The sequence below is a fragment of the Oratosquilla oratoria genome, unplaced genomic scaffold (assembly GCF_046742065.1).
Source record: "Oratosquilla oratoria isolate Oo_2021 unplaced genomic scaffold, ASM4674206v1 SCAFFOLD224, whole genome shotgun sequence".
NCBI classification, from domain to species: Eukaryota; Metazoa; Arthropoda; class Malacostraca; order Stomatopoda; family Squillidae; genus Oratosquilla; species Oratosquilla oratoria.
Window position 1 is genome coordinate 85001 of NW_027467576.1, and position 15000 is coordinate 100000.

The 15000-nt window shown below is 39.9% G+C and overlaps 2 protein-coding genes across 4 annotated transcripts in view; one reads left to right on the plus strand and one right to left on the minus strand.

The window, feature by feature from the left end:
* Positions 1-15000, minus strand: part of LOC143022913 (cysteine--tRNA ligase, cytoplasmic-like) — a 130514-nt gene that overhangs the window by 81131 nt on the left and 34383 nt on the right. The gene's annotated exons all lie outside the window — the stretch shown is intronic.
* Positions 13236-14938, plus strand: LOC143022911 (serine/threonine-protein kinase pim-2-like). The gene is made up of 2 exons (XM_076181309.1): positions 13236-13334; positions 14180-14938. Exons 1-2 carry the CDS (start codon positions 13236-13238, stop codon positions 14936-14938), a joined length of 858 nt encoding a protein of 285 aa, XP_076037424.1.

The following is a 15000-nucleotide window of genomic DNA, read 5'->3' on the forward strand; positions in this document are numbered from 1 at the left end:
AGAGGTAGACAGCGACAAAGAGACAAACAGAAAGTAAGACAGACAGACAAAGGTAGACAGACACATACACACACGTACGCGGACGCACACAGAAATACAGACAGACAGAGGGAAATAGACACAGATGGACGCACACACACACACACACACATATATATGTATATATGTATATATATAAATATAAATATATATATATATATATATATATATGCAAATTACAAAGGATTACAAAGGCGAAGCATGCCGACAGGAGACCTTTTGGTCCATATCTAGGACGTATGCGAAAAAATCATAATAATAATAAATAGATAAATAAAAAATATGGTAATGTAAATAACAAATAAAATACATAAATAAATGCATAGGTATAGTTAAATAATAAACAAACAGGTAAATAGTAAATAATAATAAATTGATATATAACTAATAATAAATGAGAATCAAACAGACAAATGATAACAAAACAAAAACAATATAAAACAAATTATAATCATTACAGCATCTTGCTTAGGTGTTTATCTAAATTATTTTTAAAGCTTCGAACTGAACTAAATTGCACTAAATGTGCAGGAAGTTTATTCCATTCAGTACCTACACGGTTGGCGAAGTTGTTTCTACCCATTTCCAAATGGAATCTATTTCCGGACAGTTTGAGACCATTGTTTCTTGTCTGATTCTCATTCAATGTGAAAATTTGGTCACTTTTGATGTCGATTCCCTTTAGAATTTCAGAGACCTGTATCAAGTCACTTCTGAGTCTACTCTTTTTTAGGGAAAACAGATTCATTTGTTTTAGTTGATTTTCGTATGATTTATTTTTGATATTTGGAATCAGTTTTGTGGCTTGCCGTTGTACTTTTTCCAATCTGTCAATGTCTTTAATGAGATTCGGTGACCATACAGAAACATCATATTCCAAATGTAATCGAACTAACAATTTATATAGCTTGTTAATGAGTGATTGACTTTTGAAGTCAAAAGATCGCGCAATCATTCCTAGACTGTTATTTGCTTTCTCAGAGGCTCAAATACACTGATTAGATGATTTCAGATCGTTACTGATAATTACGCCGATATCTTTTTCACTATTCACTTTTCTTAACGAATTTCCAAATAACTTGTAATCGCACTTACTGTTATTTTTACCTATATGCATTACCTTGTATTTACTTGTGTTAAATTTCATAAGCCGCTTTTCAGACCATTGCTGTAATTTGTCTAAATTTTCTTGAATATCTAATTGGTTTAAGTGATCATTTGCCATTCGGCACATTTTCTTATTATCAGCAAATTAGGAAACAGTAGATTTTAGTCCATGGTCTATATCATTTATGTATATACTATGAATAGAAGTGGCCGATGAACGGAACCCTGAGGAACTCCACTCGTAACACATGCACACACGCACACTCACACATACGCGCAAATACACGCACACGCACACACACACGCACACACACACACACACATACACACACCCACACCCACATATATATATACATATATATATATGTATATATATATATATATATATATATATATAAATATATATATATATATTTATATAATATATATATAATATATATATATATATGTATATAATATATATATAATATATATATACATATAATATATATGTATATATATATAATATATATTATATTATATATATATATATATATATATACATATTTATACATATATATATGTACACACATGCGCGCACATGCACAAATAGACACACATATACACACACAAACACACGCACACACACGCACAAACACATACACGTACACACACATACATACATGCACACGCACACACACACACACACACACACACACACATACACACACAATATATTGATGGAAAACTACAATGAAGGGGTAAACAGGCATGTACCAAGACAAAAGCGAGAGAGAGAGTACATTAAATGTTGGTTCAACAAAAGATGCAGTGAGGCAAAAGACAGAAGGGACAAAGCTTGGAAAAAGTGGAGAAAAGACAAAAAACAAAGCAAATGGCAAATTTATGTTAACTATAGAAATGAGTATGTTAATGTGAGAAGAGAGGAGAAAAGGAACCATGAGAAGGATATTATAGACAAATGCAAAGAGCAACCCAAACTATTCTATCGGTATGTGAATGGTAAACTTAAAAACAAACAGGAATTGGTGAAACTATGCCAAGGAAACATAGAATACACAGAAGATTTAGAGATGGCCGAAGTCATGAACAATCACTTTAAATCTGTTTTCACCAGAGAGAAAATACCGAATTGTGACATAGACAAAAACAAGAAATCTCCCCTCATGAATGAGTTTACAGCATCACTAAAGGAAATATCAGAACATTTATCAAGGCTGGATGTCAGAAAATCACATGGCCCGGACGGTATTGCAAATTGGATTCTAAAGGAGTGCAAAGAAGAACTAACAGACAAAATACACATCTTAATAAACAGCTCACTCAAAGAAGGAAAGATACCCGAGGACTGGAAAAACGCTAACATTGTACCAATACACAAAGGAGGAAACAAAGAAGAACCCACCAACTATAGGCCAGTATCACTAACAAGCACCATTGCCAAAATTTGTGAGAAAATAATCAAGAATAGATGGGTAAAACATCTGGAAGACAATGACATATTAAACCCAAGACAATTCGGATTCAGACAAGGAAGATCATGCTCCACAAACTTAATATGCTTTTACTCAAGACTAATAGACATAGTGCAAGAAAGAAATGGATGGGCTGACTGTGCATTCCTAGACTTGCAAAAAGCCTTTGACAAAGTACCACACAGAAAACTACTAAAAAAACTGGAACACATAGGAGGAATACAGGGAAACCTACTAAAATGGATAGAGGACTTTCTGACTGGTAGAAAGATGAGAGTAGTGCTCAGAGAAAAATATTCAGACTGGAAAGAGGTGATCAGTGGAGTACCGCAAGGATCTGTGCTGGCACCAATAATGTTTGCTATCTATATGAATGACATGGATGAGGACGTGAACTGCTACATGAGCTTCTTTGCCGATGACGCCAAACTGCTAAGGAAAATAGAAACTGATGAGGACTGTGAAGCACTGCAAGAAGACCTAAATAGGGTATGGAACTGGAGTCAGAAATGGGAAGTGGACTTTAATACTAAGAAGTGTAGCATAATGGAGTTTGGAAAAAGCAAAAACAGAATATCAGGAAAATATACAATTGGAACCAAAGAAGTAAAGAAAGTAGGATCCGAAAAAGATTTGGGAGTAATTATCACGAACGACTTGTCCTATGATATACAGATTAACAAAATTGTCGGGGAGACTTACAACTTGCTAAGATCAATAAAAGTGGCGTTTACATACTTGGACGAAGACATGATGAAAAAAATATTGGTTACATTGATAAGGCCTAGATTAGAGTATGCAGCGACATTGTGGTCCCCCAGTACCAAAAAGAATATAAAGAAAATAGAAAGAATCCAAAGAGCAGCTACAAAAATGGCACCTGCACTTGCAAACCTATCATACGAAGAGAGATTGGCTAAACTGGAGTTACCGACACTGGAGCAAAGAAGAGAGAGAGGTGACCTATTGACCATCTACAGAATCATGAAAGGCACAGAGGTACTCGATAGTGAGAACTTACTTAACTGGGACAAAAGAAACACAAGAGGACATGGAAAGAAAATAAAAAAACATAGCTATAGAAGAGAACTGAAGAAAAACAGTTTTCCTCATAGAGTTTTGGACACTTGGAACAAACTGGACAATGAAATAGTATGCGCAAAAACCATTCATGAGTTTAAAAACAAACTAGACACTGCAAGATACAAAGGCGGGACAACACGAGCATAGCTCCCCTTCCCGCAAAATACAACTAGGTAAATACAACTAGGTAAATAAATACACACACACACACACATGGAAAAAGACAAATAGGCACACATACAGACAAACTGAGTGACAGAGAGCTACAGTCAGAGGAACAGTCAGAAAGACAGACAAACAGGCTTGTAGACAAGAAAATAGACAGCCAGACATACAAACACGCACACACACACACACACACACACACACACACACAGACAGACGTAAACACACACACATGTACACACAAACACGGAGACAGGAAAACAACAAATTAGGTACGCAGACATACAGACAGACAGTGAGAGAGACAGACAGACAGACATTGACAGGCAAACAGATAGACAGAGGAACAGACAGATAGTCAGATAGAGAAGGACAAACTGATGGTCACATAGATACAAAATTACACAGACCGACAGACAGATAGACCTACTAATAGAACGAATGGTAGACCGATTGATAGAGTGACATGCTTAGGTGTCAAACCATTGTATTTAGGCAATTTTGTATTAATAATTAAAGAATAGATGGCTGACTGACCTGACACTCTTTAATAAGGTACACACCCGATCTTCCTCTGACACACATGTGGACTGCCTGACTCACACTGACTTGTTACCAGATCACGACAGAAGCACCAAACTAAAAAAAAAGGACACAATCCTTGGCAAACTACAGTCTGTAATAATAGTAACAATATATTGAAAGATTTATAGTCTCACAATCACAAACTCGCTCTCAGAAACTCTTATTCACAGTCTCACACTCAAAGACCCAAAATCTCAGATTCACAGACTCTGCGACTTACTGGCTGGTTCCCTCTCGCACGTCTCTCTCAGAGTGGGATTCTTTTTTACAATGACCGACAAAACAATCAAACGATATTTGACCAGACTCTTCGAATCTTCCTCCTTGGGCACTTGGGCAAGGACTTTCTTCACTTCCCTGAGCCCTTCACTGGATGGATCTTTGGAGGGCGATATTGAGTTTGGACCATTAGCTGGACCAATCCAAACGACATTAGAAGGATCAGTGTCCGATTCGTCTGAAAAAGCATTCAGCGAATCAATGACAGGGACACTTGATATCTCCATCAACGGCGAGGTAAATGGCTTCCTTTCATGGTTCCCAGGACAAGTTCTCCATGCGAGCATTGATGGCCTCCTGGATGCCTCTATGATAGCATCCTTGAAAACAACTGTTTTTAGATCCTGGGATTGTGATGTAAGCGGATCTTTAAGTGGAATGCTGTCAGGCGTCATGACTGGGTCCGCAGAAGGCAAAATTGCCAGTCATTTCGAAGGTTCCCTCGATGGATCTCTCACAGGGACCTGCAGCGGACCAGTGACGAACTCCGTGCAAGGGTCATTTTCAGGCTCAGTGGAAGGGTCAATTTCAGATCCGACCCTTGATTTGCTTAAAGGTTCATTAAGTGGGGGTTTGGTGTTCCCCGTGAACCGTGATTATAAAGCCTCAATTAACGCCTCACTGTCAGCATCGCCCACAGGATCCGTGAATGCCTCCTTCGGAGCATCCCTCTACTGATGGTCCCATTTTCTGACCAGCTGATTGGGCCTTATCCTGCATTCCAATGTAATAATGATGAAATGGAGAAAAATAAGATACAAGAAAAACACTGGGAATGTAAAAACAAAGAAATATATGTGTAAAAAGGAACATATAACAGAGCAACAGATACATATATGCACATAGAGAGTAGATACAAAATATACTCGTACAGTGATAAAAAGACAAAGAATAACAAATAAACAGAATATGAGTACAACGAGGCTAAACAAGAAGACAAGGAATGAATAGAAAAATAAATATATGTATATGAATAAATATAATAGACACGAAAAGACCAGTGAAAAAGTGACAGTGAACAGAAAAATATACTGAAAATAATAAAAAAGAAAAATGGGAAAAAAATCTTCCCTCAGCTGAATAAAAAGATTTGTTGTTGACCATAATTAAGACTATGGAGGGCGTTACATTATTATTCTATTTTATATTTATCTTTTAATTTATTTTTATTCCCACTGGATATAGGAAACAGTGGCTTTCACCTGTCAAGACGTTGACTTGAATAAATCTGAATAATGGAATAAACAAACCAATATAAATCAGTGGAAATCGGTAGAATCCATCTCCCTCCTCGTTTCGAATCCTGTCCTGGAACGTTCCTCGGGCTCTGCAATGGGTGAGTTGAAAACAAATCCGGATGGAGGCTACGAACATAGTGATGGAGGGTGGCGGAGTGAGTACATCAGGGGATGGAGTGAGTAGAAATGGGTGAGAAAGACGCAAAAAAAAAAAAAAAAAAAAAGATGAAGGAGAGTAGGTATGCTTGGTGGGTTTCTGCACGACGAACTGTCCAGCAATACTTAGTACTTCGGAGATATTACATCAGCGTGGGTACATCTTCTATGCCCGTCAGAGCTAACGATCTCTTATCTATCCTGCGCTACTGAACCCTTAGCTGAGGGTTTGGTTCGTGTGGCGCCAGGGAACACACACACACACACACAAAAAAAAAAAAAAAAAAAAAAACTATATTAGATCACCTCTCACCTTTCGTATTTCCAGAGAGTGTAATCTAAGATACCTAAGCCTCTCCTCGTAAGGTAAATTTCTCTGCCCCTGTATAATTTTGGTCATTGTCCTCTGTACTGATTCTAGTGAATTTATGTCCATTCTATAGGACGGAGACCATGACTGTACCGCTACATAGATTTTAATAATTATGTCTGTACTTTTATTCGTAACTGTCCTAACAATGAAACTTTCCCATTTGAATTTTACAGTTCCCCAGGGTCCCTTATTGTTCATTATGCACATAAACGACTTGGACAATGGGATTGATAGGGATAATAATAGAATATCATAATCTATCTAGCTTTAGTTAAACTCATCCATAACTATGCTGTACAGTCATGGTCTCCGTCCTATAGAATGGATATAAATTCACTAGAATGAGTACAAAGGAGAATGACCAAAATGATACAGGGGCTATGTAGACGAACCCAATGGTGACTCCGGTATGGAGGCTCAACACGAACGGAGAAGGAATGTGTCTTTTCTATCTAAACCGGTGACAAGTCAAAGAGAATCAGAGGGACATTCAACTAATGTACATGATAATTGCATCAATCAGCTCTGTTCAGCTCACATTGAGTCTGGGGCTTGAAGCAAAATAACGTGTAAGAAGTCACTAAAGATAAACATACAGTTTCCATATTATATGGTCTTTAAAATTGTTATTCACGGCATCTACAATAATGATCCAAACAAGTTTATAAGCATATTGATGATAGTACGAATGACAGACGAAGCAAAAATTATTGGTGTTGTAATATTTGAGCAATTTTCTTTTCTAGAAAATATGGTTTACAAGGATTATATAATAAAATTTCATATGTGTATGTACAGAGACATAAACATTAACAGAGAAATTTGCAGAGAGATAAACACAGAGGCAGACAGCGACAAACATACAGACAGAAAGTAAGACAGACAGACAAAGGTAGACAGACAGACAGACACGTGCGAACACACACACAGAAATAGAGAGAGAGGCAAATAGAAACAGATGGATAGACACACACATACACACACACACACACACACACAAACACACACACGCACACACATACACATATATATATACGTAAATGCACACACGCACACTCACAGACACGCGGAAATACACGCACACACGCATACAGACACACAATTAGAAAGACAGACACAAACGCACACACTCACACACACACACACACACACACACATATATATAAATATATAAATATATATATATATATATATATATATATATATATACACGCACATGGGTGCGCACCCACACAAAGACACACATACATACTTACACACATACACACACACACACACGGACACATACACACACACACACACACACACACATACACACACACACGCACACACACATACACACACACACGGATATATGGAAACAGATAGGCATGTGATCCAAAAGACCAAGGTGAATACACAATCACACACACAGACGCAAACATACTCTCACACACACACACACACACACACACACACACGCACACACACAAACACGGAGACAGGAAAACAACTAGGTAGGCAGGCAGATATACAGGCAGACAGTGACAGAGACAGACAGACGGATACTGACAGGCAAAGAGATAGACAGAGAAACAGACAGACAGTCAAAAATACAAGGACAAACTGATGGTCACATAGATACAAAGTCAAACAGACCGACAGACAGACAGAAAGACAGATAGACCTACTAATAGACCGAATGGTACACCGATTGATAAAGCGACAAGGTTAGGTGTCAAACCTTTGTATCTAGTCAATTTTGTATTAATAATTAGATAAATGAATAAATGAATAAATAAACAGTACTGAAACGTCTATACAAGTTTAATCACAGGTTACATGAAGATAATCAAACGTCTATAAATGTTTATTGTGACATTTTTACAGGAATGGATGCTAAGAGGAGACTGTATGGAGTGATTGTGCCAACACCACTGTATGGGGGCAGAAACATGGAACATAAGAGAAGAAGAGAGAAGGAGTTTGAATGTGTTTGAGATGAGGTGTCTGAGAAGTATGATGAGGGTTACTAGGCTGGATAGAATGAGAAATGAGGAGGTGAGGAGGAGAACAGGGGTGGAAAAGGAGCTGGGAGATAGGGTTGATGAAAGAATATTAGGATGGTTTGCACACATGGAAAGAATGAGTGAAGAAAGACTAGTAAAAGAGGTATGGAAGGCAGATGTGGAGGGAGTGAACATGAGGGGACGTCCTAGGATGAGGTGGATGGATGGGGTGAAGGGGGCTTTGGGGAAGAGGGGAATGTCTGTTGAGGAAGGACGGGAGACGACAGAAGATAGGGGTGAATGGAGAATGGTTGTATATGGATGATGTTGTGAATGCATGAGGTGGAATGGGTGGGGGGGGGGGTGAGGTAGTATGTGTGAGCAAAATTTAACGCAGCCCGAAGGGATTTCTCCCCGTCCTCTCCTTTTATTTAATGGGGGGACGGAGAGGGAGGGTCGCCGATTTAATGAAGCGGCCTTGCTGTGGATGTGCTGTGTCTTGCGACACTGCTTCTAACCCAGGGCAGTGGACAAGGTGCAGGGATGACCCGTCATCCGGGAGGTGCTCAGATGAGAGGGAGGGTGGAGGGGTGTGGAGTGTATTCAGGGATGGAATGGGTAGAAATGATTTTATGCCTTTCCCTTTTTGGCTACCTCCCTTGTAAGGGGGAAAAAGCCTTGGTGTATTTGCGCGTGTGTGTGTGCGTGTTTACATTTGCGTATATTGTGTGTGTGCGCGCGCGTGTGTGTGTGTGTGTGTGTGTGTATGTGTGTGTCTATCCATCTCTGTCTATTTGCCTCTGTCTGTCTGTATTTCTTTGAGTTTGTCTGTGCGCGCGAGCACGTGTGTGTGTCTGTCTCTCTGTCTACCTTTGTCTGTCTATCTTACTTTCCTTTTATCTGTTTGTCGCTGTGTGCCTCTGTCTTTATCTCTCTCTTTGAAAATCTCTGTTAGTGTCTGTCTCTGTACATACATATATAAATTTTTAGTATATAATCCTTATAAACCATTTTTTCTAGAAGAGAAAATTGCTTAAATATTAGAACACAAATATTTTTTGCTTCGTTTGTCATTCGTACTATTATCAATATTCTCACAAACCTGATTGGATCATTATTGGAGATGCCGTGAATAACAATTTTAAAGACCATATAATATGCAGACTCTATGTTTATCTTTAGTGACTTCTTACACTTAATTTTGCTTGAAGCTCCAGACTCTAATGTGAGGTGAACAGAGCTGATTGATGATGGAATTATCATGTACATTAGTTGAATGTCCCTCGGATTCTCTTTGACTTGTCACCGGTTTAGACAGAAAATACACATTCCTTCCCCGTTCGTGTTGAGCCTCCATACCAGAGTCACCATTGGGTTCGTGTATAGCCGGCCCCTTGAAAGACCAATAGGTCACCTGCCGCTGGGACTACCGCCCTACTGCAAAGCATTTGACCTGACCCAGCCACGCTCGTTCGTGCTCCTACTGGATGACGCCTTTGGCACAATTCATTATGGCCTGAGATCTCCTTCATGTTTTCGGTTGAAGAGGACGTCTTTCAAATTAAAGTATTTCCGGAAGGGCGAATGATCAAATCGCCATTTTTCCACATAGGCTCTTCTTTACGGATGTCGAGGTAACGGTTATTGCGTATCTTCCTAGCACTGTAATCTCAGTGGCTCTCATCTTCCCGACGAAATTAGACAAAACTTTTGTGAGGGACACGTTATGCATACACGGAGAAAAAAAAAAAAAAAAAAGAATGAAGGAGAGCAGGTATGCTGGAATCAAAATCTGGATGATTGGTGGGTTTCTGATCGACGAATTGTCCATCAATCCATAGCACTTCGGAGATATTAAATCAGCGTGGGTCCATGTCCTATGCCTGTCAAAGCTATCGATCTTTTATCTATCCTGCGCTACTGAACCCTAAGCTGAGGGTTTGCTCCATGTAGCTCCAGGGAGCATCCACACACACACTCACACACTCACACACACACACACACACAACTTCTACTCTAGCGGTCCGAGTTCGAATCCCGTACAGAGCTGAAGTCACTTTAAAATCACTGCGCTGCGAGCCGTTATTCAAACTATTGTAGGCAGGGAGCTCTCTCTCTCTCTCTGTGTGTGTGTGTGTGTGTGTGTGTGTGTGTGTGTGTGTGTGTGTGTGTGTGTGTGTGTGTGTGTGTGTGTGTGTGTGTGTGTGTGTGTGTGTGTGTAAGGCCAAATCATTACCCATAGATTGATGATATATGATGTCTCATACTCGAGGATAATATGTGTCGATAACGAATCCAACAAGTGATTGAAGATCATGGTATATCACAAGCATGGGAGCAGGGAGACGGCTAGATAGACAGACAGGCAGACAGTCTTACAGACAGACAAACAGACAGACAAATATACAGATAGATAGGAAAGCAGAAAGATAGAAGGCCAAAAAGACAGACAAATAGATAGGCAGACAGCCAGACAGAAACAGACGAACAGGCAGCCAGACATAGATTGAATGACTAATTGACAAATAGGCAGGCAGACACATAGAAAGGGAGAGAGAGAGAGAGAGAGAGAGAGAGAGAGAGAGAGAGAGAGAGAGAGAGAGAGAGAGAGAGTGTGTGTGTGTGTGTGTGTGTGTGTGTGTGTGTGTGTGTGTGTGTGAGGGGGAGGATAATGATAAAGAGAAGAAGAAGGAAAAGGTGAAGAAGTAGCAAATGAATAAATGAGAATTAGGAAGAAGAAAAGAGGAGTAGTAGGCTGACTCTGAGTCGGAATCTTCACCTGAATCGGAAGATCAATCTCAGAGTTGCGTGCAAGGCGGTTGACATCCACCGCTGTCGCTCCTAACCAGCTCTGGATAGTTGGAAACCAGGCCTTTCATAAACCTGTCAGTCTCGCCCATGGATCAATGTTTCCCGAGGAGGCAGGTTGCGTTTTTCCCAGGCTCGTGATGTTTTGTATTTTCTTTTCCCTCCATATGATTATATGTATATATATATGCAGAAGAAATCACTTGAACGCGTGATACTAGTATGCAGACAAACCACTGACAAACCACTCTTTCATTTTCCCAGTGGTTTGTCTGCATGTATATATATATATATATATATATATATATATATATATATATATAACTTAAACCCACTCTCGGAGAAAGATAAGCTGAGATATGGAGTAAACTGTATATTTCGACCACTAACTGTGGTCCTCTTCAAAAGTTACAGTTATTGGGTACATAGACAAGAACATATACAGAGGAGGAAGCTACAATAGGGAACTCAGTAAGCCTCAGGTCATGTGCCCTGACTGAGGTCGGACGCTCCGTCCTCTGGAGATGAATTCATTAACTGCCATACTAGTAATGGCATCTGGTGACCATTGACTAAATTATAACACTTCTAATGGTCAATGGTCACCAGATGTCATTACTAGTATGGTAGTCAATGAATTCACCTCCAGAGAACGAAACGTCCGACCTCAGTCAGGGCACGTGACCTGAGGCTTATTGAGTTCCCTATTGTAGCTTCCTCCTCTGTATATAAGTTCTTGTCTATGTACCCAACTATCTGTATTGATACATAACTTTCATAGTCATTAGGTGCACCCGAGCACTTATATTTCTTATAAGCCTGTCTCTTTTTAGCAATACTTTTTTCAGTTTCTATGTCGAGCCACACACACACACACACACACACACACACACACACACACACACACACACACACACCAAGTACAAAAAAATGTATAAAAAAACTTGAAAGAATACAAAGAGCAATTACAAAATTGGCACCAACACTCTCAAAACTATCATATGAAGAGAGACTACAAAAACTTAAACTACAGACACTAGAGCAAAGAAGAGAGAGAGGAGATTTGATAGCTATTTACAGAATCATGAAAGGCATAGAAATTACTGATAGAGAGAATCTGATAAAATGGGATGACAGAAATACAAGAGGACACGGAAAGAAAATAAAAAAAGACAGCTATAGAAGAGATTTGAAAAAGAACAGCTTTCCTCACAGAGCAATAGACAGTTGGAACAAGTTAGATGAGAAAGTGGTGTGTGCAAAAACAATACATGAATTTAAAAATAGTTTAGATAAAATGAGATATGAAGACGGGACCCCACGAGCATAGCTCCCCTTCCCGTAAAATACAACTAGGTAAATACAACTAGGTAAATACATACACACACACACACACACACACACGCACAAACCAAAGCACACGCACACACAGACACACACGCGCGCACACACACAAACACACACACACACATTTACACACACACAAACACACACACACACACACACACATTTACTTTACATATACATCTAAATTACCCATAGATCGGATATATTATATATATATATATATATATATATATATATATATATATAATATATATACACACACACACACACGCACACACACACACATATATATATATAAATATATATATATATATATACATATATATATATATGGGATATATATGGGCTCTGATCTCTCAAGTGAGATACAAAGCTGATATTTCTGTGTTTGGAAAGACAGGGCAAGCGGCAGTCACTGGTGTCCATTGGAAATCGATTCGGGCGTACGTGCAGAGTAATTGGGAATCAGAAATGAATTCACTGTTGAGACGATTGATTAAGACACTGAAAGTATACATTGCTTAGGCAAAAGGTTTATTAAAAGAGTCACTGAGTACCTCAGACGATTAGAGTCACTGAGTACTTCAGCCTGATGGGCAAGTGGCACTCACTGACTGTGCTTGGGGAAAGAAATGGAGGTTTTTGGGATCACGAAACCGACTCGCGGTCCAACGCGTCTCAGGAGCTATCGGTGCGGCGAAGTAATTGGTTTTAGGTTTCCTCTTCTATGGAAATGTGACAGATAACTTCGCACCCATGGAGCTAAGCGTGTAACAGGTCACTCACTCGCCACATCTGCCGCGTGTCTTGCTCTATCCAGTTCTCTCTCCCGGGATAATCTTTTGGTTCAAGAAGAAAATCGGAGGCAAGAACTGGTTTACCAAGAGAGTGGTTAACGAATGGTATAGACTTAGGAACCTTGATGTACTGAGCGCTGAAACTATTCGTTGCTTTGAGAGAAGATTAGATAACTTCGTGGTTAGCGATTACAGGTGGTAAGGGGGATGGAACTCTCTAGTGTAGGCTTTATGGTCTCTTGCGGTCTCCTCCATTCTTATGTTCACCTTCTCCCTTTCTCGTCAAGCCCGTTACTTCCTTCCTTCCACTTTCTCGTCAATCTTCAATCTTCTCATTTCCCCTCCCCATGTTTCTTCCTTCCTTTCTTGTTTCACAACTCGTTTCGTTGATTTTCTTTCCATAAGTTTTTCTCATAAAGACTTGTGTTGCTTGTCTCCGTAGAGATAGGAGCAGGAATAGGTTTGTTTTGGACAGGAAAAATACATCCTGGTAGCGTAAAGGTTCCTTGTCGTTTTAGAACCTGCAACACTAAAGCAGAAACTTTCGTTAAGAAGTTGGCAGTTTCATGTCAGAGTCGGACCAAGAGAGATGAATGGAAATTTCTCTCTCTCTTTTTCTCTCTTCTTCTCTGTCTCTCTCTCTCTCTCTCTCTCTGTCTCGTATGACTCATTACACTTATTTTTCATGCATGCTAAAATAGGTACACTCTTCATGACTATATATGTGTTTTACGTGCAGATGCAATCGCAAAGTACAGTTCATGCTCATATCTGGGATTTGAAATTCGACCATGAGAAGGACGTGGGACGCGCAGAAGCTCTGAACTTTTTGGGAGCCATGAAGCTGAGCGATTTCGAGATTCACGAGGAGCTCGGCAAAGGAGGCTTTGGCTGCGTCTTTCGAGCCACAAGAGTCGCCGATGGCCTTGAGGTGGCCATCAAGAAGATCCCTCTGGCTGATGTGCTTTTTTGGGGACGACGCCATAGGAAGAAGGTCCCACGAGAGGCAGCTCTATTACAGCGAGTACAGAAGGTTCCTGATGTAATCAAATTACACGACTGCTTCAGTACCAAGGACAGTTTTTACATGGTAATGGAGCTTATACCATCAGCTGTTTCCTTCGTCGATTACATCAGGAGCGGGAAGGAACTGCCCATGACCGACGTCAAGACACTGTTCAGGAAGATTGTTCTGACAGTAGAAGGATGCCTAGAAGCCGGGGTATCGCATAAAGATATCAAGCCCCATAATGTGCTTCTCTTTAGGAACGCGAGCACAGCAAACTTTGACATCAAACTTATCGACTTTGGTTGTGGCGAACGAATGACAGGCTACAGAGGGAAAAACACGGGCTGCACCCGAATTTATTGCCCTCCGGAGTATATCAAGGGTAATGAATACCTTCACGTCCCCGCAACCGTGTGGAGCCTGGGCACGCTCCTATTCTATCTTGTGTGTCACTATAACGCGTTCCGCACCAACGAATCTATAATGTAGGCCAGTCCAGACTTTCCCAGTAGCGTACCCAACCTGTGTCGCGATCTCATAATGCGCTGCTT